This window comes from Heterocephalus glaber, unplaced genomic scaffold, assembly GCF_053883595.1.
Source record: "Heterocephalus glaber isolate CG9 unplaced genomic scaffold, H.glaber_assembly_v1.0 deba00001124, whole genome shotgun sequence".
Lineage (NCBI taxonomy): Eukaryota > Metazoa > Chordata > Mammalia > Rodentia > Bathyergidae > Heterocephalus > Heterocephalus glaber.
This window is the reverse complement of record NW_028258197.1, coordinates 1,508,948-1,534,577: the sequence shown is the minus strand read 5'-3', so window position 1 is coordinate 1,534,577 and position 25,630 is coordinate 1,508,948. Positions and strand designations below refer to the sequence as shown.

Here is a 25,630-nt window from a genome sequence, read left to right as displayed (position 1 = left end):
TTCTCCACAGGTTGCTTTTCTGCACACTATAGGGGTATTTTATGTATTGGTGGCAGTGAGGGAGCAGTGGGTGGAATTGTCTCACACACACACCACACTGCACTACACATAACACACACACCCCCTAATCTCTACTACTGTATTATGGCTTTGCATGACTTTGATAGTTTGTTCTGTGCCGGGCTATCCATTATCACTGATATTTATTATTTAATCTCTAGGCCTGCCTTTCTCCCAGATCCCAATGATGGAAGCCTGTATACACTTGGGGGCAAGAATAACGAAGGCCTGACGGTGAGAATATTTAGCTTCTTTGTATACTCTGGGGTCTCTTACCTCTATCCTTAACTGTGTCAGCACATCGAGTTCACCTGGGATATTTAAACAAACTTCTAGGGATTCTGATTCACATGGTCTGGAATGGATCCTGGGCATCAGTATCTTTTCAGAGCTTCCTAAATGAGCTTTTTTTTTTGGTACCGGGGATTGAACTCGGGACCTTGCTCTTGAGAGGCAGGCGCCGGAACCACTGAGCTAAATCCCCGGCCCTCTAAATGAGCTTTTAAATGTATAACCAAAGTTCAGCCAGCACATTGGAAGAATAGGACTCTTCCTGTAGTAACAAGGTTTGCTCTAACTTGGGACCTTCCACTTAGGAGGAAGGGGTGTAGTTTGAAACACTGTCTCCACCCCACCCATGTCAGATGACACGTGATATTCTACCCCAAGCTCCTTTTGGGAATGTAGACTAGTGGTTCTCTCTGTTTGCTGCACATTTTTGTGACCAGGGGCACTCTAGAAAAATACTGAGCCTAGATCTTTGTTTCAGAAAGTTCTCATTTAATTGATCTAAGTCATTAAGTTTTTTTTTTTTTTTTTTGGTACCAGGGATTGAACTTGGGACCTTGCACTTGCAAGGCAGGCAGTGGAACTGAGCTAAATCCCTGGCCCCAGTCATCAAGATTTTTTAAAAGCTCACCAGATAAGAGAGTTTAGGAGGAGACCTACTGCTGGGTATAGTGACACACACCTGTGATACCAGCACTTGGGAGGCTGAGGCAGAAGGATCGCTGTGAATTTGACGTCAGCCTTGGCTACATAGGGACTTCAAGGCCAGCCTGAACTACATAGTGAGACTCTTTCTCAAAACAAAAAACAAACAAAAAGAAGCAGACCCACACATAGCGCCTCTTGATTGATGACAGGGGTAGCCCTATAGTGTGGTTGTGCAGGATAGTCTTTTCTTTTGGTACTGGGGATCGAACTCGGGACCTTCTGCTTGCGAGGCAGGTGGCGGCACCACTGAGCTAAATCCCCAGCCCAGGATAGTCTTTTCAATAAATGGAATAGGTCATTTGGGATATCCATACAGAAAAAGATGTCTTTACTTCTTCCCCTACCATCCACATAACAATCATTTCCAAATAGATCACATATCTAAATGCAAAATGCAAAATAACACTTTAAGAAAAAACACTAGACTGTCTTCATGACCTTAAAGTAGGTAAAGATTTCTTGAATAGGATATTAAAAAATACATTAACCATATATATAGATAAAAATGGATTATGTAGATATATTAAAATTAAGAGATTTTCTTCCTGAAGAAGGGAGGCAACAAAGTAGCTGTAGTCCATGTACCTAACAAAGGATTCATATTCAGAATATATACAGGCTGGGGATGTAGCTCAGTGGCATAGAGCTTGCCTGGCAGGTGTTGAGGCTCTGAGTTTGATTGCCAGCACCAAAAAAAATAGAATTCACATTCAGAATATATAAAGAATTAGAAGGGCTGGGGATTTAGCTCAGTGGTTCCGTCACTTGCCTTGCAACCACAAGGACCCGAGTTCGATCCCTGGTACCAAAAAAAAAAAAAAAAAAAAAAAAGAATTAGAAAATGACAACCTAATAGAAAAATAGAATATAGTGAAATGGTGAATACACTAATAGGTACTCAGCTTTATTAGTCAGTAGGGAAATACAAATTAAAAACACAGTGCCATGCTACAGCCCAGTGTCCATTGATCGGCTCACTAGAATGGTTAATAGGAACAAAAGAAAGGAAATGTGTTGGTGGGAATGTGGTTCAACCAGAGCTCTCCTCTACTGTCCATGGAGGTACAAGGTGGTACAACTGGTTTGGAAAACTGTGTGGCAGCATATACTAAAGTCCCTACACCCTAATAATGCCCTTATAGAGTCTATACCCTACAGCAGTGCATATATATGTGCTTCAGAAGATGTGTACCCAAATGACTGCAGCACTATTTATATTTATTTATTCATTTAATTTTTGGTTTTTTGAGACGGGGTCACTATGTAGTTCAGGCTGGCTTTGAACTCACTGTGTAACCTAGACTAACCTCAAACTTACAGTGATCCTCCTGCCTCAGCCTCCCAAGTACTGGGATCACAGGAGTGTGCCACCATACCTGGCTTGTAGTACTATTTATAATAAGCAAATGGTGGAAACCAGCCAAATAGCATCAACAGTAGAATGGAAAAATGATTATGGAATACTCTACAGCAGTAAGAACTAACAGTATACAACTGCGTACAGCAAAAACTTAGATCTACCCTACAAGCATAACATTTAGCAAAACATGACATAAAGGAGTACACAACAAATGATTCATTTATATAAAGCTCAAAAAGAGGAAAAACTAGTCTATGCTGCTTTGGAGTTAGGATAACAATTACCCTGGAGAGTTAGTTAGTGGTTAGAAAAGGACACAAGAGGGGCTTCCAGAGTGCTGAATGTTCTGTCCTTCATCTGGATTCTGGTGGCATCCAGTTGTAAAGATGACTGATCTGTGTGAGTATGAGTGCTTTACGTTTGTATATGATGCTTCAGTAGAAAGTTTTTAAAAAGTCTTCATGAGATTCTAATGTGCAGCCAAGGTGAGAACTCCTGTCTAGACTGTAAGTGGATTATGGGGACTAATATGGGTATTTTAGTTTCTTTTTTTTCAGTACTGGCGATCAAACTCAGGACCTTGTGCCTGCAAGGCAGGTGTGGTGCCACTGAGCTAAATCCCTGCCCTAGTTTTCTTTTTTTTTTGAGACAAGGTCTCACTATGCAGTTCAGGCTAATTGAACTCTCCATGTAGCTCAGGTTGGCTTTGAACTCATGGTTGTCTTCCTGCCTCAGCTTCCTGAGTACTAGGATTAAGGCTTGCACCATCAGGCCTGTCCTTTTTTTTTTTTTTTTTAATCTCTGGGACTGAAACAGGTGGGTGAAGGGCAGCCCCTGTAGAGCTGTGTGTACTTCACCTTCCACATTTCTTGCTATTGGTTTCTCTCCACATTACTCTGGCCTCTGTTTCTTAAGCATTTGTTTGCCAGAAATGACACTGACTGATTTGTTTAAGTCCTCTCATTTGAGCCTCTTGGCAGCCCAGAGATGTTATCCACATCTTAGAGGTGGGAACTGAGTGTGGAGAGGTTAAGGAATGTGTCCAATGCTGAAGCTTGGGACTTCCAGAGGATGATCTTACCCCCTGGCGTGCCTTTCTGTAGTTTAGGAGGTCCAGAGACAATGCATTTCCCAGCCTGCCCTCAATGCAGGAGAGCTGTGGTCATGCTCACCCTAGGGTACAGCACTCCAGACTGGGGAACTGGCAGTGACTTTCTGATTTTCACAAACATCTGGCAAAACACAAGCTACACTGCCTCTTGGTGGCACTTTCCATTTTTTGTTTTGCTTGTTTTTTGAGGCAGGAGCTCACTGTGTAGTCCAGACTGGCCTTGAACTCTGTGTTCAGGCTGGCTTTGAATTTGTAATCCTCCTGCCTCAGCCTCCTAAGTGCTGGGATTATGGACATGCACCATGACACTTGGCACATTCTTCCTTTTCTAAGGCTTAGTTTGAATGTTGGGATGATGGGAAAATCCAAATTATTGATTAGTGTTTGCACTTTTGTTTTTAATGCTGCAGAGAAATCTTTTCTTTCTTAGAGAAAAAGGTGACAGTGTTATAGAATCCTGAGTTTCTATAACAGCAGGTATCTGTAGAGCAGTTTCAAGAACACCAGAATGTTCCAAAAATAAAGTACACTGAAACAAGCACTAACCAAAAGGACCTGTCAGATGTCAGCTGTAGACTCAGAAGAATCAGTTTTATGATGAAATATGTTGAAACATTTGGATTCCTTTGAGTTTCTTTTCCTGGTACCTACCGTAGCTTCCTTTTCATAACCAAAAGGTTCAGTTTTCTTGTTTTTCCAGTGGGCAATTATTTGCTGAAGAGAACACCAAAACTTCTCTTTTCTACCTGAGACTCTTGTGTTGTTCACATAATGCTGGCTTCTTCCCTCAAAACTTACGCTGGGTCCCAAGATTCCATCTCTTTAGGATTAATGTCGTGACTCCTTCCCACTCTAAAAAGCTGTGTCATTCTAGCTAGTCAGTATCTCTGGGTTAATATTCCAAGACAGGGAACAAAAATTATCCAATACAAGAGAATCCTTTCTCCTACCTTTAAATGCGCAACTCCATATTTGTGTAGGTCTTTTCACAGAAGGTTTATGTCACTTAGGGTAAGTGCCTTGGGGAGGAGACCTGATCATGTATCAAGTGAAGGACTTAGTGTTTCAGAGCTCAGCCCAGGACCTCTTGGAAGTGCACAGGGAAGCCCAGGGCACCTCCTTTTCTTTGAGTTCCAATAGGAAAACTCATGTCTGCTAAGTGCTTCTCTTTTTAGCAGAACTGGGTAACAGAAACATACTGCCCAGTAAAATTGTAATTATTGCACAAGACTTGGCTAACTTATTTTTTTTCCTTTAAGAAACTTCCCTTTACCATCCCAGAGTTGGTACAGGCATCCCCATGCCGAAGCTCAGATGGAATCCTATACATGGGTAAGAGTTCTTGTTTTCAATACTAAAACTTGGATCTCTTTGACATTGAGTCCCAAAAGTCGAGAGACAGGGCTGCTGTCACCCACTTAACCAATCCTTGTGGGAGAGGCCTTTCTGCCTTGATTGTGTTGTGGTACTGTTCGTGCCAGGATCAGGTGACCAATTAAGAAAAGGTTCCCCCTACCTGGGAGAAAAATTGATGCCATTAATATGGTTACTCATTTAACAAGCTTTTAGCTGCTGGGTTGGCCTATTTCTGTGATTTCAAGATTGCAACATACCTAGCTGCAATTGAATGAAATTTAAAGTGAATGTAATAGTCTGAGCCAAGGAAGGGAAGCCAGGTCTTGCCTATTAATTATAGGACTTTCTTAGTATTTTCTGCTATCAGAATATTGTGTAGAAATAGCACTTAACAGCTTGTTTACATGAGCTGCCTTTATACCTCATGAGTCACAGCTTTCAAAGCATCAACTCACCTGCTTTTTTTTTTTTTTACCACTTTTCTGCCAAAATATCAATAAAAATAAATTTGTAACACAAAGGAGAGCTGTATTTATCTTGAAATCATCGTTATAATAATAGCTTGTGTTTATATAGGAGCTTGCTTTTTGAGGAACTGAAAGTATTTATTACTTATTCAAGCCTTGGGAGCTTTATGTGTGTTTCTGGGTTTCAGATGTGGGCCAGCTTTTGAGCTTTTGCTAGGGACACTGGGACTCTTGCTTTCTTCCAGCCCTTCAAACTAGGGAACTGTTAGCCTAGGGATACAAAGAAAGTAATCAATATTTAAGAGTGTGGTAGTTGCCCAATTCATCTTTTGAGGTTGTAGCCAGGTTATGCAGACTGTAATGGTCCTTGAAGTAAGCAGATGTATATCATACCAGATGGAAGGGATTTATGGTCAGAACTGCTTAGTGACAATTTCATTTTGTCTTCATTTAAAAAAATTAAGGTCTTATTATTGAGAAGAGAATTATGATCCATGGGCAAGTTGCACACACATAGAACTGGCATGTTTGCTACATCTGTTTGCTTTAGCAAATTTTAATGCCCCATGACCTGCCTCAGTATCACAATATTCTGCTTTTAGAAATCTTGGTTGTAGGATATTTTTTAATAAGTTAGCATGATACAAATAACCAGGGGCCATGCCTTACAAAACAGAAATGTACACATCACAGTGACTGAGTTGACCTTCAGATCAGAGGCCCATGCTACTGTCTCACTGTTAGCCCAGATGTCCTGTTGTATATTGCATGTTTACATGTGCTGTGTGTTTTCCTTATAGTATTGTTCAGCTTGTGTTGTCTACCTGTCCACATCTTTTAATCAGCTGCCCAAAGCAAGGGTTATGATCTATTACTTGGGAATAACTTACAGACTGGGTATAGAGGCTGAGATAACTTCGGCTTCATTAGCATCAGGTTACAACCAACTCCGTTGACCAGGCACAGGTACTAGCTAATTATGGTTATCAATGGTAACTATAGGTTCCCTTCACACATGGGCTAATTAATAAGGACATTGGGAAATAAGAATTGTGGTTACCAGGGAGATGAACCCATGGGTATATTTCTGTATTTACATAGCTCCAAAGTCTGTGGGAAAAAGGATTACCCTTTATATAAGTCAAGATTTTTCATATTTAAGGCCACTAATCAAAGCAATAAAATCAACTTTGAAAGTTAGGATGCTTTTAGTAAGCTATAATTAGTTTATTGTGTTTGGAGAAATTTTATATCATGATTAAATTATAAAATATAAGGTCTAGTGGCCCAAGATGTTGTTTCAACATTACAGTTTATTTTGTCACCTCAGGGAATTATAGAAATGTCTTCAACAGCCTACAGATTTCAGGCCTCTCAGCACAGAGAATGTCTTGAAGATCTAGAAATGCTACTTTGGCAGCAGTATGTTTTTCCATGTAGGATAGGTGTAAATGCCAGTATTCTGTGACCTTTCAGGTAAAAAGCAGGATATTTGGTATGTCATTGACCTCCTGACTGGTGAGAAGCAGCAGACTTTGTCATCAGCCTTTGCAGATAGTCTCTGCCCATCAACCTCCCTTCTGTATCTTGGACGAACAGGTAAGAAATGAACCTCATGTACAGCCTGCTTGTTTCCCAAAAGAATGTAACAAAGCTCCTCTACTATTGGCCTCTGTTTCTGGCATTGTTCTCCAGAATGTGGCCGGGGGTGTCTTCTCCAAACAGTGTGAAACTCCCTTTCTAAGACCCTTCTGTGACCCCCATTGCCCAAGGGATGCAGTTCAAAGCGCCCCATACCCACAGAGCCCCTGGGGTGCAGCTGCTACCTCCCTCTTGCTCATTCTCCCCTGTATTTCCTTCACTTAAACTTTTTCCAACTGGTGTGGGATACCTGCAGTTCTCAGAATAGCTGTGCTTCTTTTACAGACTCATAATAGGATGTTCTTCTGCACAAGGTATTCCTGGTTTTGCCTGTCTAGAAAATGACCTCTCTTTTTTTCACAACTCTGCTCAAAAATGTCCTGCTCGAAGTCTCTTCCCTAGCTTTAAAGCCCCCACCCTGCCCAGGGACACTTGGTTCAGCTTTTCCATTCTTGGGGCACACATAGCAGCTGGCAAGCCGTTGTGGCCATCTCAGTGCCATCTCAGTTTCTGTCACTGTCCCTGTACAGGCATGAGCAGCATGTCATTTTCTGTTGCCTCTCATTTCAGCCACCTTCTCCTTAACACTTGTCACTACATATTTATAAATTTTATGTGCCTGTTTTCTGCCTCCCCCACTGAAATATCATTTCCCTTAGGGAAGACTTTGTTTTGTACACTGGACATATTACCTAACATGTAGTAGGTGCTCAGATGTTTGAACAAGTGAATGACTGAGCCTCATTGCTGTGGAAACGTGCCTTACGCATTTGTGTATGTGCGGCACCTTGCGTATGTCAGGTTTGCCATAAAAATTGTGGAACACAAGTTAAAGCTAAAAGCTGAAGCCAGGAAACATTTAGAAAAAGAAAATTATACCAGAAAACCTAGGCTCCTATACATATGTAGGATTATCGTATATCAATAAGATTTATATATATATAAAGCCAAACCTAGTTTTAAACATAGGATGAGCCGGGGATTTAGCTCAGTGGTTCCGACTCCTGCCTTGGAAGTGCAAGGCCCCAAGTTCGATCCCTGGTATTCCCCCAAAGAAACATAAGATGAAGGGGCCGGGGATTTAGCTTAGTGGTTTCACCGCCTGCTGCACAAGCACAAGGACCCAAGTTCAGTCCCCGGTACCAAAAAAAAACATAAGATGAGGGCCGGGGATTTAGCTCAGTGGCACCACGCCTGTCTTGCAGGCAAAAGGTCCTGAGTTCAATTCCTGGAACCAAAAAAATAAAAATATATAAGATGAATTCATCACAATTGAGTCTTAAATTTAGTCTAACCATTCAGGTAGCCATAGCTGTACAGAGACAGAACTTTCCTTCAGATCAGTAGAAAACTGCCTTTCTGCAGATTAGAAAGGCCCCGTTCTGGAGACTGGCTGGCCTCTCCTGCTCCTGGAAGGGAGGTCTTAGACTGCAGAACTCTCCGTCCTTCCCCTGGAAAAATCAGCTGTTGTGATTGCTTAGGATTTGTTCTCTCTCTCTCTCTCTCTCTCTCTCTCTCTCTCTCTCTCTCTCTCTCTCTCTCTCTCTCCCCTCTCCCCTCTCCCCTCTCCCCCCTCCCCCCTCCCCCCTCCTGTCTCCTCTCTGACAGCATCTTGTGTTGTACTTCAGCAGGCTGGTCTTGAACTCACTCTGTGGTCCATTCTGGCCTCAAATTCTTTGTGATCCTCCTGCCTCGGCCTGTTGAGTGCTGGGATTGCAGGCATGCGCAACCCTGCCCAGCTTTGTTTATCTTTTCCATCCAGTAAAATCTTAACAGTGGTTCCAGCTTGACCTGGTTATTAAAGTCTGTTTCTCAGGTAGATTTGGGCCATTAGGGGTGATCTGTGTGCATAGGTGCACAAACTATTGCTTCCGTTATCTAATACTGCATAATAAACCACCTAACATAGTGCTTTAATACAGCAGCCATTTCATTGTTCTTGATTCTGTGGGTAAGAATTCAGCAAAGGTTCAGCAAGTACAGATCATCTCTACAATGCATGCTGGGCACACTCATATCTGGGACCTTGGTTTACCTCCACGTGACCTTTTTCCTCACACATGGCCTGGACTTCTTAACATGACAGCTGGGTACCCTGTTAGTAAAAGTGGATGTTAGAATGCCTTTTAAGTTCTGAGCTCAGAAGTCCCACATCCTTGCTTCCACTGAAGTTCTGAGGCTGGCCCAGAGCCAAGGGTGGAGAAACCAACTCAGCCTCTGGATGGAGTGACTTAGTGGTGGTGATCTTTTCAGACAGTCTACCACAGTCTCACCTCTGGGTATAGTAGCTTTCAGCCCTTCCACATACAGACATATTCACCTCCCCCCAAGATTCCCTGAGTCCAGTCACAAACATAGTCTCCAAGTCCAGCTCCTCGGGATCTATATCAGGCTGAAAGGGGATGAGGGTCCTCTGCTCTGGAGACATGAGAATTAAAGACAAGCTCTCTCTCTCCTGCAACCACTCCTTTCCCCTGCCATATGTGAAATGGTGAGACAGGATAGCTGGAGTAAGCATTTCCATTCAAACAGGGAAGGAAAGAGAAGCACATACTGGACCTTAGTAATTCTGAAATCCAGACAGGCACATATTTTTAGGTTCCCCTACCCTGGGGGCAGGAATATTCCTAGATTAGGACCCAGTTTTACCCTCCAGGATTTGTTCCCTAATATATTGTTTTGGGTGGCTTTTGGTTGTGTCCTTTGAGAAATTCTTTCTTTACCATAAGAAATGGTGAGTTTTGTAGTTTTCACAGTCTGTTCTGTTTATTGAACGTAGAGGAGTTAGTCTTTTTTTTTTTTTTCCCATTTTGAGTATCTCTGATCATTGTAGTCCATATTGATACTACTTTAAAATTTTTGTGGGTTTCCTACATATTGAATTATTGTCTGTTCTATTACATAAAAGCTCTACCCACACAAGTCTGCTTTAGAATGTGGACGTGCTATGGGACAACACACTTATGGTTTTTTTTTACCTAGCACAGGGTCTAGGACAGTGGTGGCGAACTTAAGGTATGACTGCCACAGCAGGCTGTTTGTTATCATTGAAAGCTCTAAAAGGTTTGCCATCACTGGTCTAGGAGGTACTATCATATCTTTCTGAGGTCTCAAAGAAGGGTCTGATGTAGTCTTACCCTGGGTTTGATCTTGACCCTGGGCCTATTTTTCACTCCCAGTGCTCTGGATTTTATCTTTGTTCTAAAACGATTTTCTATATGGAGAATCTTTCCTAGCTGGAGAGTCAATCTTGGACCCTCTATTTCGTCAGTGATTTCTTCATTGGCTTTGGCATTTTCTGCTCTGCCTGTAAAGCTCCTTAGCCAGATCTTCCAGTCATTACTTTTCCTGTGTTCCAAGTTAATAGAAGCACTACATGACCTCAAGCTGCGTCACCCTGTTTCAGCTTCTAATGGTAATTTCCTCCTGCTCTTTCAAATCTCCACTCACAGTCTCCTGGTTACCTTTACAGCCTCTTGCTGGTCACAAAGTCAGTGCTGCAGTTTTTAGGTTTCTGTTATGGTACCATCCCACTTCTAGGTACTAAGTTTTAATATCATCCTTCTACCACAACATAATAAACCACTCCCCAAATTAATGGCTAAGACAAGTGTTATATTGCTGTGATTCTGTGAGCTATGAATTCCAGGGTACAGGAAGAGAGTGACTTGTCTCTGCTCCACATGCTGCTGGCCAGGTTCACTCATGTCTGGGCTTGTAGTTCTCGGTGGCCTTTCATGTTCAATGCGGATAGCCTAGACTTTTAAACATGCAATTTAGGGAGAATTTGTTTTTTGTAACTAGATAAGTTCAGCACTTCAGTAGGTGCCATGGCCCCTCTGTGGTAATGGGCTTGTCTGTGTCCTTCAGAATACACTATCACCATGTATGACACCAAAACCCGAGAGCTCCGCTGGAACGCCACCTACTTTGACTATGCAGCCTCACTGCCTGAGGACGATGGGGACTACAGTAAGTGCTCATAGTGGCCTCACAAGGCTGCCATGGCCCCTTCCACCTGTGGGAAACAGTCATTGCAGAAAGCAGGATTTTCTTTGAAGACACCTTTCAACACCAGGTTCTGGACTTCCCACAGGCTGAAAGTAAATATTTCCCATAGACACTGTGCCAGGATCCTGGGTGAGAAGTCTCAGGGGGAACTGAAGTAAAATGGTGGTGCATTTGAGGGGGCACACCTTACTGAGTTCTGTGTGTCACAGAAGAAATTTAGTACAAGCCTATGGACAGTATAATTACAAATCAGCATGTGATGGAGAAGTCTACTCTGAGGGCGGCTCCTTAGTTATTTCTAGTTATTTCTTTAGCCTTCCCCCAACTCAAATGATAACTGAGAAAGCCAATGTTGTCGTCTTAACATTGGTATCTGAAAGTCTAATTCTGCCTTTTCTAGTCCAGGACCTGGAATATTTTCATCTATCTCTGAGTGCTCCTTTGTGAGTCCACATGATCACAGATGTCACTTTTTTGAGTCATTAAAAATTTTTTTATTAGTACATGTTTGCAGTACATAATGATTACATTAATTGTGGGGAGTTGGTACATGTACATAACTCATCTTAATTCTTTTTACTTCTACTTCTCCTGCCCTCCCTTCCCTCAGTGACTTGATATTGAGGACCCTGAACAAGTTCATTGGAACTAGTGAAATCGTTCTGAGAATATTCTGGAAATCTTGTTTCCTCTAGCCAGGTTAATACAGCTTGCCAAGAGAGTAGAGGATGTGGTTGCAGGATGTGGCAAGTATTGATGTGCTTCGTTATTTGATGCTTATAGAGATGTCCCACTTTGTGTCCAATGGCGATGGGCTGGTGGTGACTGTGGACAGTGAGTCTGGGGATGTCTTGTGGATCCAAAACTATGCATCCCCGGTGGTGGCCTTCTACGTCTGGCAGAGGGAGGGTCTGAGGAAGGTGATGCACATCAACGTTGCTGTGGAGACCCTACGCTACCTGACCTTCATGCCTGGGGAGGTGGGCCGCATCACCAAGTGGAAGTACCCATTTCCTAAGGAGACTGAGGCCAAGAGCAAGCTGACGTGAGTTGGGGAACTAAAGGCAGAAGAGGGCAGCTTGGGGCAGCTGGGACCTTGCCATTCCGCTTCTGCTGCAGCATAGCATACCCTGCACTGGTGGAGGCCAGGGGTCAGGCAGACGTCTCTGAAGCCAGGAGTATAACAGCATAAGACCCGGTGGTGCCCCTTGATGCTTCAGAGTTCTTGAGAATCAAATAAAAATTATGGGATAGGAAAGAGACTGCTAGTATAACTATAGTATAATTCGGATATATCTCTTGTAGAGGTAACAAGAGATTTATCTTTTTCACTTTATGTATTTAAAAAATTTTTTATTAATGTTCATATCCAGCACCCAGAAGGCTTGTATTCTCAGTCCCTATCTACTAATAGTCTGTCACTAAGACACTTAACTATGCCAAGCCTCAGTTTCCTACTTTATAGGGAAGGTCAAATAAGATAATGTGTATGAAAATGTTGCTGAATCATAAGCCAGCACTCAGGTGGAAGGTGTTTGTTGAGAGATGTTTAGGTAGCTTAGTGGAAGACCTACCTGACAAGGGCTTTTGACAGTAGTAACCACAGGGTCTGGAGGTGCAGCTCCCCCTGTTCTGCTGGCAGCACAGCCATGACCCACACCCATCCCCTCTGAGAGGCCTTAGGCAGGGACAGACCACTGGGTGTGGGACCAGAATTTCTGGGTTTAGAATTTCCTTTGCATCCCTTTTGTAGTTGAATGTTCCTTGGGACTTTTACAGAGCCTCTAGTCCTTGAAAGCACAAGCAACATGATAGTGATGTGGGCGTAATCAGTGTTCAAGTGCGCTGGTCAGGGTCATTATGAGGCTTTGGCAGTGGGTGCTAAGCATTCAGTCTCCTGGCTGGTCATTGGATATAGTCCTTTCTGTAGGCCAATCTGGCCCTGGCATTCTGCAGATAAGGAAATTGAGGCTTGCCCTTAGGTGGCTTGTCCAAATTTCTCTAAGTAGTAAGTGAAGCTGAGGCCTGCAGTCCTGGTGTCCTGTTTCCCGGCAGCACCCTGTCTCACACCCTACTGCTTTGCCTCATGCCTGGGCTAATAAGGCAGTTTCTGGGGCTCTGATTTTGTTCTCCCAAAGGCCCCTTTTATGAGATCTGGACATGAAATGATTGGAACATGGGTGTCTCCTCTCTTCAGGCCTACCCTGTATGTTGGGAAGTATTCCACCAGCCTCTACGCCTCTCCCTCCATGGTGCACGAAGGGGTCGTCGTTGTGGTGAGTTCACTGTGGGGCTCACAGATACAGCCATCTCCTTTTTAGTAAAGAATGACCTGAGTGGTGTGGTAGTGCAGGCCTATAATTACAGCACTGGAAGGCTGAGGCAGGACTGCTTTGAGTTCGAGGCCAACCTGAGCTATATAGTGAGTTTGAGACCACTCAACTGCATAGTGAGACCTCAAAAAAGCAAAAACAAAAAGGACCAGGAGTTATATGTGAACATCCCTCTGGTTAAGAATGCAAAACACAGAGCTGCAAGTGTCAGGAATGGCTTCTGCACATGCTGGATTCTTCACAAATCACTTTCTAAAGCCAGGAAACCCCAGTTGGCTCTGTTGCTTTTGTGTTCAGTCTAAACTTCCCAGGCAGTGTCCAGGCCTCCCCAAGACAGCCCACACAGTGTCCTCCCACCACCCTGTTAGTTTCTCTGTGAGAGCCCCATAGCCTAGCCAAGCACATCTTCTTCCTGACTCCCAAAGGTTCCCTGTTCTACTTTCTTCTGAGCCTTAGTTGGGACTAGCTTCACACTTCAAATATCCCTCCTCCTTCCTTTCTGTCTTCAGATCCTTTCCAGGCTTTTTGCCTTCCCCAACCCCCACCGGGTCCTGAACAGCCTTTCTTAAGCACTTCTGTCTCTGTGTCTGAGGCGTCTGACCCTGGCAGCTCATCCTGATCCTCCGTGTTGGGCTGTGAGGTTATCTCAAGTCTCCTCAGGGAGGTGGCTGGCCATTCTACAGCAGCAGGTGATATCTGCCTCTGTCAGCTCCTGCTATGGGCCATGGCTGGAGCTTGTCCCACCCTGATGATTGCCTCCTTTGTGTCTGAGATATGCACTCATTTTCATTCACTTAGATCTGCTTCTCCTAAGGGCTATTTTTCTCAGAGTCCCTCTCAGGTCCACATGCGAGAACCTGAAAAGGTGTCAGGGGAGCATTGTCGTGTCCTGAGGGCAGAGCTTCCCTTTCCTGGTCCTGGAGCCTTGATGTCCTGCTCTGACTGGCCTGGCCTGGCCCCAAACTAAAACCTGCTCAGCTGAAGCCATGGGGTTCCTTCTGGGCTCAGGATGGTGGCTGGGGAGGGGTGCTGCAGGGCCTGGGGAACCTGTGAGGGCTCCAGGCTCACCCTACCCTATCTCCACAGCCCCGAGGCAGCACTCTTCCTTTGCTGGAAGGTCCCCAGACGGATGGTGTCACCATTGGGGACAAAGGAGAGTGTGTGATCACACCTAGCACAGACCTCAAGTTTGACCCTGGACTCAAAGGGAAGAGCAAACTCAATTACTTGAGGAATTACTGGCTCCTGATAGGTAAGCGCTGGTCTCTGTGGTGTCCTTAAATGGTGGCTTGCTGCCTCCTGGTGGGCAAAAGCGGCCTTGCTGGCTTACTGCCGCTCTTGACTCCAAGGGTATATAGTGCTCTATTCACTTCCAGGTGGTTACTTAGATCTCAGAACATTTTTATTCCCAAGGAGAACAAACGGGGTAGCTGAGTTATGAGTCAGTTCTCAAAAATTGTTTAATATTCCAGAACTCAGCTAAAAGTGACAAAATATGTAATTATCTGACTTGAGAATGTTTGTTCCTTATTCTGCAGAGTAACTGTGTGTGAGGTAGATAACCTTGCTATTTTCATTTTATAACTAAGGAAACTGAGGCAATTCCTGTGGAAAACTGGGTTAGGGTTCATGTGGCTGGGGAAGGAGAGGGTTGAGTGATGGAGTCAGGGACTGCTCTTGGGTCAGGACAGCGTGGTCCTAGGTGTGTATGGTGTGGGGGAGGAGGTCTCTTTTTTCTCTTTTCTTTTCTTTTTTTGGCAACAGAATAGAATGTTTTATTCATTTGTTTTTAGGATGCAATATTTTTAATCAATGTTTGAGGTAATCTGAGACATATATCACTGGACAGAAAGGATAGTGGAGCGGGCCTCCTCAGGCCTATTCTGTGATTTTAGAGGCCCCTAGGCCATCAGGATACTCATACGAAGAAGGGGCTGGTCCTTTTCCCTTTTCCCAATTAAGAACAGTATTGAATGTTTTAGAAAATACTTTGCTTTTTAGTACATGGTCTGTCATGAATATACAACACAAATGAAATGCATCCTGTCACTTAATAAATTCTTTTTTATTAGTGTATATATTTAATATATAATGTTAACGTTCCTTGTGTGGAGTTGGTACATGTACATAATACATTTTAATTCCTTTTTTCATCCCCTTTCCTTCCCTCCTTCCCCTGTCCTCCCATCTCTTGATCCTCTTGCTTTTTTTGTTTTGTCTTGTTTTATTTTTTATACATGTTTGCAGTATATAATGTTTATATTCCTTGTGAGGAGTTGGTTACATGCCCATAACACAATCCCAATTTCTTTTTTCATCCCTTATCCCTTTCTTCTCTCTCCCTCTTGATCCCTTCTCTTGAGCAAAATAAAAGATAGGTAACAGGAAGCAGGTAGGTAGATCTTCCTCAGAATAAATTCTTATTCAATAATTGTCCCAAAAAATGACTTGTACTAGAATGTCACAACCAGACTGAACATTACTCATCACTACTATTTTGAGGGATCCTGGGGCTTTTATAATATAAAAGCTATAATTTTTAAAAGTCTAATAATTGATATGTCAGCATTTCCATCTTTGCTGTACCTCTTCTTTTGATCTGGTCTTGAAGAAGTCTCTTTCAAACACTCCTTTCTGGGCAAAGATGGTGGGATGTAGTAAACAGCAAGCATTGCCTTCTTCACCGTAATTAGTTCTATCATTGATGTGACGAATTCGAGAGGCGGGAATATCAGGCTGAATGGTTGGAACACCATGGATGGGGTAACAGGTAGAAGGAACAGTTCCTGCAACTGCACTGATCTCAGAAGAGCTTGTCTTATAGCAGTCACTTTATTCCCTGGTCTCTGAAGCCTCCAGAGAGTCTTTTCTGAGCTCCCTAGTTCTGTTAAGCCAGTACCTTCAGGCTTTATCAGAAAAGTTGGCTCGAACTCTTCCACATTAGCCTCAGCAGGGTTTGCGCATTCTGGTTTTCTGTCAGATAATCTGAGTAAGGCCTAGCATTTCCTTTTGCCACTCCACTTACTGTATCCTAGAATAAAGCTTCCAAATCAAAGAAACCAAAAGTAAACATAGAACCCATTCTTTTCCTTCCTTTTTTTTGGTACCGGGATTGAACTCAGGTCCTTGCGCTTGTGAGGCAGGTGGCGGAACCACTGAGCTAAATCCCCGGCCCTCTTTTTTTTTTTTTTTTTTTTTAATAAATTAGAGCATATTCTCATAACTTGGACTACAGAGTTATTCCTAGGACTGTGTCACAGGAAAGTTCTGTTCTGTTCTTTTCTTCTTTTTTTTTCTTTCAGTACGGAAGATGAAACCAGGACGTTATTCATGTTAAGCACATCCTCTACCCTTGAGCTCACCCTCTCCCTCCCCTTTTTCATTTCTCTTCCCATTGTTGCTACTGTCATTGGTGGCCCTGAGGTTGAAGTGGAAGTTCTGTCAGCTGTGTCACAGAGAGATAGGAGGTTGAGATCACCTGAAGGCAGTGAGTGTGACAAATGAAGGCAGAGGTGAGAGGTATTATGTCCCTGGCAAGTGTTCCAGTTAGAGCAGCATGGAGTTTTCTTGAATCTAATTTGCCCTCTGTTTGCCCTACCCCCAAACACATGCTCGCACGCGTGTGTGCACGTGCACATGCACACATACACACACTGATTCTGCTGCCTCCCCACCAAGAGTTGGGTAGAGGTGAGGATGAGTCCTAGGGGTCGGGGGAGGTTGGCAGGGTTGCCAGAGTGCTCTGAGGCTAATAAGGCTTCTTCTCATTCTCTTCCTCTTGGCACCTGCAGAAAGATGTCATGGCTGGGGATGCGGGCAGCCAGACTCTGTGGGTCCAGGAAGCAGCAGAACCTGCCAGGCAGTGGGCCTGGGTGGGAATGTGTGTACTCAGGAGCGGAAGAGGGGAAACCTAGCGTGCTTGAGCTCTGATCATTCCTCTTGTGGTTGTCCAGAGCCCACTCTTTGTTCTCCTGATTCCCTGTAGCCATTTTTATCATGGTTATTATTTTTACCAAATAATAACCAAAGAAGATGACAAAATATATATATATATTTTTTTGCAGAGGTAGTTTAGGAAGCATGCACCAATGGGCCTGTGATGAGGAAAAGATAGCTAATTGAGCAGAGGCCATTAAATTTACAAGGTCACTCAGTTTTATGTGCCAATTAAGGGATACATAAACTACATGCCAGTGAGATGTGACGCAAAGGAAATGTGGAGGAAAATACAAAAGATATGGGGGAAGAATCTCCACAGATAAGTTGTAAACAGATCTCTTTTTTTTTTCCGTTAAGTTTATTGGTACATTTTAGGTATAAAATACAGTTACATTCATCATTGGGATCTTGTATCTTTACATGATGTATCTTGGTTCTTATTTTTTTCCCCATTCACCTGCCCTCCCTTCACCCCCTCCACCCTTCCCTATTTGCAAAGACTGTTTCCATTTTCTCGTATTTTTTCTTTTCCCTTCTTGCCTTTCCCCTACCCCTCCCACTTCCCCTGCTCCTTTAGACCTTTTCTTCCTATTATACAATATCAGTTATACATTTTTTAAATTACAGTATCGAGATTTAGAGGACATCACCACAGATTTTACAGAATTTTTTTTTTGTTAAATTGTTTTATTGGTACATTTTAGGTATACAGCACAATTACATTTCTCATTGGGAATTGTACCTTTACATAATGCATCTTGGTGATTTTACAGAATTTAAAAGGATATAGAAAGCATATTACAAAAGTCTTTTTTGAAATAAAGTTGACAACTTCTATGAAGTACCTTGGAAGACAAATTAATGAGACTGACTCTGGAAGAAATATAAAATTTGAATGGCACCTATTAAAGTGTATTCCTAATTTGAAAACCTACCTGTATGACAACAACAGGCTCATATACTTTTTTTTTTTTTTTTTTGAGGCAGGGTCTCTCCCTTTGTAGTTCAGGCTGGCCCTAAACTTACTATGTAGCCCAGGCTGGCCTTGAACTTGAGGTGAGCCTCCTTCCTCAGCCTCCCGAGTGCTGGGATTACAGGCGTGTACCACCATGCCCAGCTCATATACATTTTAACTGATGAATTACATCAAACATTTAAAGCAGAAAAAAGAAGGAACACTTCTCCCCTCATTTTAGGAAATCAACATTGTGCTAATACTAAAACTAGATGAAGATAATAGAAGAAAAAAGTATGGGGGCTGGGGATTTAACTCAGTGGTTCCAGCGCCTGCCTCGCAAGCACAAGGTCCCTAGTTCGATCCCTGGTACCAAAAGAGAAGAAAAGAAAAAAAAGTACGAACATAGATAAAAATTTGTTTAACAAAACAAACTATTAGAAGTCAAATCTGGCAGTATGTAGAAAATGGTTTTATTATAGGGACGGCAGTGTTGGTTCAGCATTGGAAGGTCCACCCCCATAAGTTATCATTTTAACAGAGGAAAGAAAAAAGCCATATGATCCTATCAGTAGTTGCAGAAAGAGTATTGGACTAAATTCTACAGCTGTTCATGGTAAAAGCTATCAGGAGACTAGAGGTAGAACAGAACCTTCTCAACAGATAAAAGACATGTACTCCATACTTCCAGCAAAAATGCCTTATATGAATGGAAAAGATACAATGCTTTCTCCCAAAGGTGGGGGGCAAGGACAGATATACCTAGTCTTCATCTGTCCATTAAACTTTGAAACATAGGCCCCAACTAAAATAGTCTGGCAATAAAAAGAAACAAATAGCATAGGATTGGCAAGATAGAAGTAAAATCTTTATATGTAGATGAAATGATCATCTACAGAGAAAATACTAAGAAATCTCTAGGAGCCCCTAGAACTTGTATTTGAATTTAGCAGGATTAGAAAACATAAAGTATATATAAAAATTCAGGTCTATGTATACTTGCTATAAATGAATTGGATATTGAAATTTAAAAGTTATGTAGAGGTACAGAGGACCTAGAAAAGTAAAAAGAAAAAAAAACTGTTGGAAGACATTAATTACCTAATTTTAAGACTTCCTCTAAAGCTACAATAATCAAGGCAATGTTGGCCTAAGGAAAAACACATAGATCATTGGAATGAAACAGAGACTCTAGGGCCGGGGATTTAGCTCAGTGGTTCCACCGCCTGGTCCTGAGTTCAATCCCCAGTACCAAAAAAAAAAACCCAACTTAAAAAAAAAACAAAACAACCCCAGAGAATCTAGAAATAGAACCACACATATATGGTCCACTGAGTTTTGAAAGATTATTTAACATTAACATTTTATAGGACATAAACTCAACTCAAGAGCATAAAAGATAGGGTTTTCAACAAATGATACTAGAACGCCTGGTATTCATATGTAAAAAATTAACCTCAGAGCCGGGGATTTAGCTCTGTGGTTCTAGTGCCTGCCTTGCAAGCGCAAGGTCCCAAGTTCAATCCCTGGTACCAAAAAAAAAAAAAAAAATTATCCTCAACCTTTTATTTTCATACATAAAAATAACTTGAAAGGATCTATGAACCTAAATATGAAAGACTAAAACTCTAAAACTTGGCCCGGGCATTTAGCTCAGTGGTTCTGGTGCCTGCCTTGCAAGCGTAAGGTCCCAAGTTCGATCCCCGGTACCAAAACAAACAAAAACCTCTAAAACTTTAAAAAGAAATTATAAGGGAGAATGTTCATGAATTTAAGGCAGGCAAGAATTTCCTAGGATACAAAAAACATGATGTATAAAAGAAAAAAATTGATAAATGAGATTCCATCAAAATTTAGAACTTTAAAAGACATCGTTAAGAAAATGAAAAGTAGTCCTTAAATAGAACATATTTATAATACATACAGCCTATGACCAGAATTTATAAAGAACTCTTATAGCTCATTAATAGACAACCCAATTAAAAAGTAGACACAAGAAGATGGTAAATAGCCAGTATAGCACAAGGAAAGGTGTGCAACACTAGAATCAAAAAAATACTAATCAGTCCAGTAACAGATCATATTATACACTCATTAGGGAGGTTAAATTAAAAGTTTTAAAAGAACAAATGTCAGCTTAGATGTGAACCAGTTAGAACTTTCTAATACTGCTAAAGTGAATGTAAAATGATAAAACCATTTTGGAAAACAATGTAGAAATTTCTTGTATTACTGTTAAGAACCAACAGTTCTGTTCTTAAGTTTTTACTTAAGAGAAATGATAACACACATTCACAATAGATTTGTACATACAAGTTGACTATCCCGTCTCTGAAAGTCTTGGGACCAGAAGTGTTTCAGATTTTGGATTGAAATCCACTTGATCTGCAAAGATGATAGCTACTCCTGCTTTTTTTTTGTTTGGTTCCTGTCCCATGGAGTATTGTTTTCCCACCCTTTAACTTTCAGTCTGTGAGTTTCTTTTTGAATTAAGTGTGTTTCTTGTATGCAGCATATTGTTGGATCTTGCTTCTTGACCCATTCTGCCAGTCTATTTCCGTTGATTGGTGAATTAAGACTATTGACCATTGACATCCCCCTTTGCATTTAATTTCTTGTCACGCCCAATGGATTCATTCTGTTGGGCTTCCTGGGGTTGTGATCCTCATTGTCTTTTCCTAGGATATTATCTAAAATTCTTGGAGTGCTGGTTTGGTATTCATGAAGTTCCTAAGGTGCTCTTTGTCATGAAAGTATCTTATTTCTCCATCAGTTTTGAAAGATAGTTTTGCAGGGTACATTAATCTGGGTTGGAGGCTGTTTTCCTTTAGGGCTTGAAATATGTCACTCCAAGCTCTTCTTGCCTTGAGGGATTGCTTTGAGAAGTCTGCTGTGATTCTGATGGGGTTTCCTTTGTATGTGATTTGTTTCTTTTCTCTGCAGAATTTTGTTCTTCTGTTGGGTTTCTGGAATCTTAACTATTATATGCCTATGTGTAGTTTTTTTTGATCAAGGCTAATTGGAGTCCTATATCCTTCCCTTATCTGTATGTCAAGTTCTTTTCCCCTGCTTGGGAAGTTTTCTGCCATTATTTCTGTGAACCAGTTTTTTATGTTGTCTGCACCCTCTCCTGTTTCTTCACTGACTCCAATCAGTCTTATATTATTCTTCTTTGCATTGTCTAGCAGCTGCTGGATTGATTTCTTGTAGTCCCTTACTGTTTTAAAGAAACTTTTCTTTTCCTGGTCACTAATTGCAATCTTCTATATCTGAAATTCTATTCTCACATTGGTTCATTCTGCTGTGTAAACTTTCAATGGAGTTTTTAATCTCCTGGAAATCTATTTGTGTCTGTTTTATGGATTCCATTTGTTTCCTATGTTGGGATTCCATCATGTTCCTCAGCTCCTCTATTTTTTTAGTCTGTGTCTGCTCTAGATTTGTTAATCATGTCTTACACGATGGGCACAATCTCTGCTGTTATCTGAGAAATTGCTTCTGATTTCATTTTTTCCAGATCCTCTTTTGTTGCCTGTTCAGGGAGTCCAGGTCGTTGAGCATCAGATTATTCCATCTTATTTCCCTTTGGGGTTGCCTTAGGTGATCTGGAAGTCTGGTTTTGAGACTTGTTTACATGTCTTCTCATTTCAACAGATGCAGCCTGCTGTGCCTTTGTTGAGGCAGCCTTTTGCTCACTCAGTGGTCTTCAGTTCTCAGCAAGCCACAAAGCAGCCTTTTCTCTGCTGCTCACCAGTACACCAGTTCCTAGGTTCAGAGTGCTGGCCTCCTGGATCTGTAAGCTGACCTGTTGTTTGGGTGGGCTTCTGGCTGGGGCCTGTCCACACTTGGGATGGTATCCTTTGGCTAGGGCCCCTATGTAGCTGTTGTCTGGGAAGGCCTTTGGCTGAAGGCTGTGTACCCCAGTTCCTGTTATGTGAGCAAGCTTCTGGATAGGGTCTTGCGCACTTACCGATGGTATCAGGGTGAACCTCTGGCTGTTGCTTGTGTGCCTGTGGAGCTCTTTTCCAGGCAGGCCCTTGGCTTGGGCTGGTGTGTCCCAGCCTCTGAGGTTGGGGCAGAGCCCTGGCTGGGACCTGCTTGCAGCCATGCCACTCTGATCCACACCGCTGCTCCCCCAACTAAGGTGGTCTGGTGTGCCTTTAATGCAGTGATTTTCTTCACTTTTCTGGTGGGCCTTTAATTTTCATCAAGGGGCCTCAGAGAGGCCCTCTTTCTGTTGTTCACTTCTGCTCTAACTTCTCGAGCTCAGAACAATGTCCTTTATGACCCCTGTAACTCTGTGGTGTGGATCCAGGTAATGGCTTGGCACAGCCACGGGGCAGGGGGTGCTGGCATCCACATGACTCACCTCCTCTGCACTGGGGCAGGGTGGCTCAGTTCCTTGGTGCTCTAGGGTGGTGGTACGGCAGCCTGAAAGGCCCACCTCCTCTCAAGATCTCTTTAAAATAGACAAGTTGTCCAAGTAAAAGAACTGGGAAACCTAACGAAGTATGAAGTAGTTAAGTAAGGATCCCGCAATTCTGAGGTGCCTCTGAGGAACTCCATAGTGAGTCATTTTTAAATAAGGCAGTGTGAGTATTTGACAATCTTCTTATAGACTAGAACTACAGGATATGCCCACATGCCTATTTATTATGTCCAACTGTGTTCTTTAATTTTTTTGATAGAATTCATTAAAGATATCCCACATTTACATTCATCGGGAAGATAAATTGGGTCCAGTGAGCCCAAGAAGTATGGTCTGTGGTTGCCCATGACCAGTGACCCTTATCTGGGATGCTCTCAGCATCACCAAGAGCTTTGTCAAGAAAACACTCACTGCCCCTGGAAGACCTGATGCAGGAGGTCCAGGGCAGGACCTGGCTCTGTGCTTTTTTTTGGTACCAGGGATCGAAATCGGGACTTTGTGCCTGTGAGGCAAGTGTGGTGCCACTGAGCTAAATCTCTGCCCACCCACCCTGTGCTTTTTGCTTTGGAGTCTGACTCCATTGATGCTGATAAATAAATTACAAAGACCAGGCACTATTTGTACAGAAACATTAGGGACTTCATGATTCGGTTTATAGAATGGTTGGTCAGGTGAGTAGCGAAATACTGCTAAAGACCAGCTGCAGGAGAAGCCTGTTTATACAGAACTACAGGAGGACGGGGAGGTTTAGGTTGTGACCTGCATAACAGTCTCCTTCTTGGTACGTGCCCTGCAGACAAGTAGCACTCAGTACCTACTAAGAGTTGACATTTGGGAGAAGGGGCAGGAAGGACATGCAGCACAGGGTGGCGTGTAGAAGGACCACCTCATTTCTCCTAGCATGGGTCACTTGTTACCTGAGGTTACCATGTTCACCTTCCTGTCCTCCACCAGCAAGTCTGAGTCAGGCGTCTGAAGTGGGCCGCCACACAGGAGAAACCCTACTCCTGAGTACAGTGTATCTCCGGGCTCCTTGGTGGGCTAGGGAAAACTTGAGCTAGGTTAAAACAAAAGTGGGTTTCCCTCTAAGAATGATGGTACATTGTAGGTAGAGAATTGACCTAAAGATGGGAGATTAAAGAAGGACTTTCCAGACTAAGAAGTGTACTACCTTGGACTAGTTACCGCTGGTTTTTGTCTTAGCGCAGCACTGTGCAATCTGATAGGCTTGGGAGAACAATGGGAAGATCCTGAGGGGAGCAAGACCTGAATTGGAGTGAGGTCTGATCCCAGGGAGAGAACAGAAAGCCTACCCAGCTACTGAGAGTCTTGGGTGAGACAGTGACCTGGCTCTTCTGGGATGCATTTGGAGTCACTTAATTTTTTGTTTTGTTGTGTTTGTTTCTAGAAAGGGTCTCACTATGTAGTTCAGGCTGGCCTTGAATTCACTGTGTAGCCCAGACTGGCCTCATACTCACAGCAGTCCTCCTGCCTCAGCCTCTCGAGTGCTGGGATTATAGGCATGTGCCACCATGTCTGGTTGGAGTGACTTAATTTTAGAGCTAAACAGATTATCAAGCCATATGAAATTGAGGTCCTGATTTTAATCACCTTTGTGTTTCTTATGGTAATTTGCACCCAATGAATGCTCCATCAGTGTGTACCAAATACCAGATAATCATGAAGTAGTTACTTAGAGAACTATGAGTAAAGACTGAGAGCCAGCTGCAGGCTCCCCTTCCCCACAGTCCTTCTAGCAGATATTTTCTCTTGTTCTCTTGTAAGTAATTCACCTCATCAGATGGAAGCTTACATGTAGATAAAAGGAGGACTAGAATCCACCTGAGTAATGGAGATGCTAAGGGAGTTTGGGAGCCTCAGCAGTGGTATTTCTGGGAAAAGCACTGAAAAGAGAGCATTGAACTTCGAATGGACATAATGCATCACCGAAATGTTGAATATAGACACCCACACAGGCCTTGCTTTGACTGTATCCCAAATATCCTGATCTCTCTTATGATAACATTTCTTTGTCCTCATTGTGAGTCTTAGAATACTATGTTCTGCCACTGAGTAATCTGATTTCCACTTAGATGGCATCTTCTAGTACCTACCTCTCATTTCCTCTCACTTTACAGCTGTGAAGTTTTGCCTGTGGACCCCCAGTGGCTAGTGAGTTTAGGGTTGAGTGCTATCACGGACCCCCAGTGGCTAGTGAATTTAGTGTTGAGTGCTATCACTGCTCGGGAAACTGTTCTCACTAAAGATTTGTTTCCTCTCATAGGACACCATGAAACCCCACTGTCTGCATCTACCAAGATGCTGGAGAGATTTCCCAACAATCTGCCCAAACATCGGGAAAATGTGATTCCTGCTGACTTGGAGAAAAAGAGCTTTGAGGAAGTGAGTTAGGAAGTGAACTGACCAGCTGCTGGCTCGTCCCATGAGGTGTTGGGATTATAGCCCTTGCAGTAGAGGACTACACCAAAATCCATAGTAGACGAGATAAGTGGCCAAGGGCGGATAGGATGCAACAGGAAGAGGGTGGAGAGAGAAAGTACAGAAAAGGCAACAGGATAAGCTAGACGTGGAGGAACAGGTGGGATTTGGCTTATTGAGCGGGAGCCAAAAGGCAAGGCCACAGTGAGGTAGGGATGGGAATAACACTGGAATGCATAGTGGTGGGCTGTGAGGAGATGGCTGCTGGTTAAGGAACAGTGGGAAATGAGCTCACATGGACACAGAGGAACCATGTTGACAAGTTGGGCAGAGGAGTAGAGTCCAATAAAGAAGAGACGAGACCTACATGTAAGAAGCTAGGAGCAGCCCATTGAAAGTGGCCTTGTAACCGGATGTGGTAGTGCACACCTGTAATCCCAGTCCTGAGGAGGCTGAGGCAGGAGGATTGCTGCAAGTTGGAGGCCAGCCTAGGCTACATAGTGAGACTCTCTCAAAAAAACAAGAAAGTTGGC

General features: G+C 42.8%; 1 protein-coding gene across 2 annotated transcripts in view; it reads left to right on the top strand.

Annotated features, from left to right (window-relative positions):
• Window positions 1-25,630, top strand: part of Ern1 (endoplasmic reticulum to nucleus signaling 1) — a 98,070-nt gene that overhangs the window by 50,713 nt on the left and 21,727 nt on the right. For both annotated transcript variants that reach the window (XM_004868640.4, XM_087210195.1), the window contains 8 exons: window positions 222-294; window positions 4,787-4,859; window positions 6,827-6,949; window positions 10,862-10,963; window positions 11,786-12,047; window positions 13,200-13,278; window positions 14,422-14,587; window positions 24,943-25,061. In XM_004868640.4, the coding sequence (XP_004868697.1) occupies window positions 222-294; window positions 4,787-4,859; window positions 6,827-6,949; window positions 10,862-10,963; window positions 11,786-12,047; window positions 13,200-13,278; window positions 14,422-14,587; window positions 24,943-25,061 (997 nt within the window). The remainder of the gene's footprint in view (window positions 1-221; window positions 295-4,786; window positions 4,860-6,826; window positions 6,950-10,861; window positions 10,964-11,785; window positions 12,048-13,199; window positions 13,279-14,421; window positions 14,588-24,942; window positions 25,062-25,630) is intronic.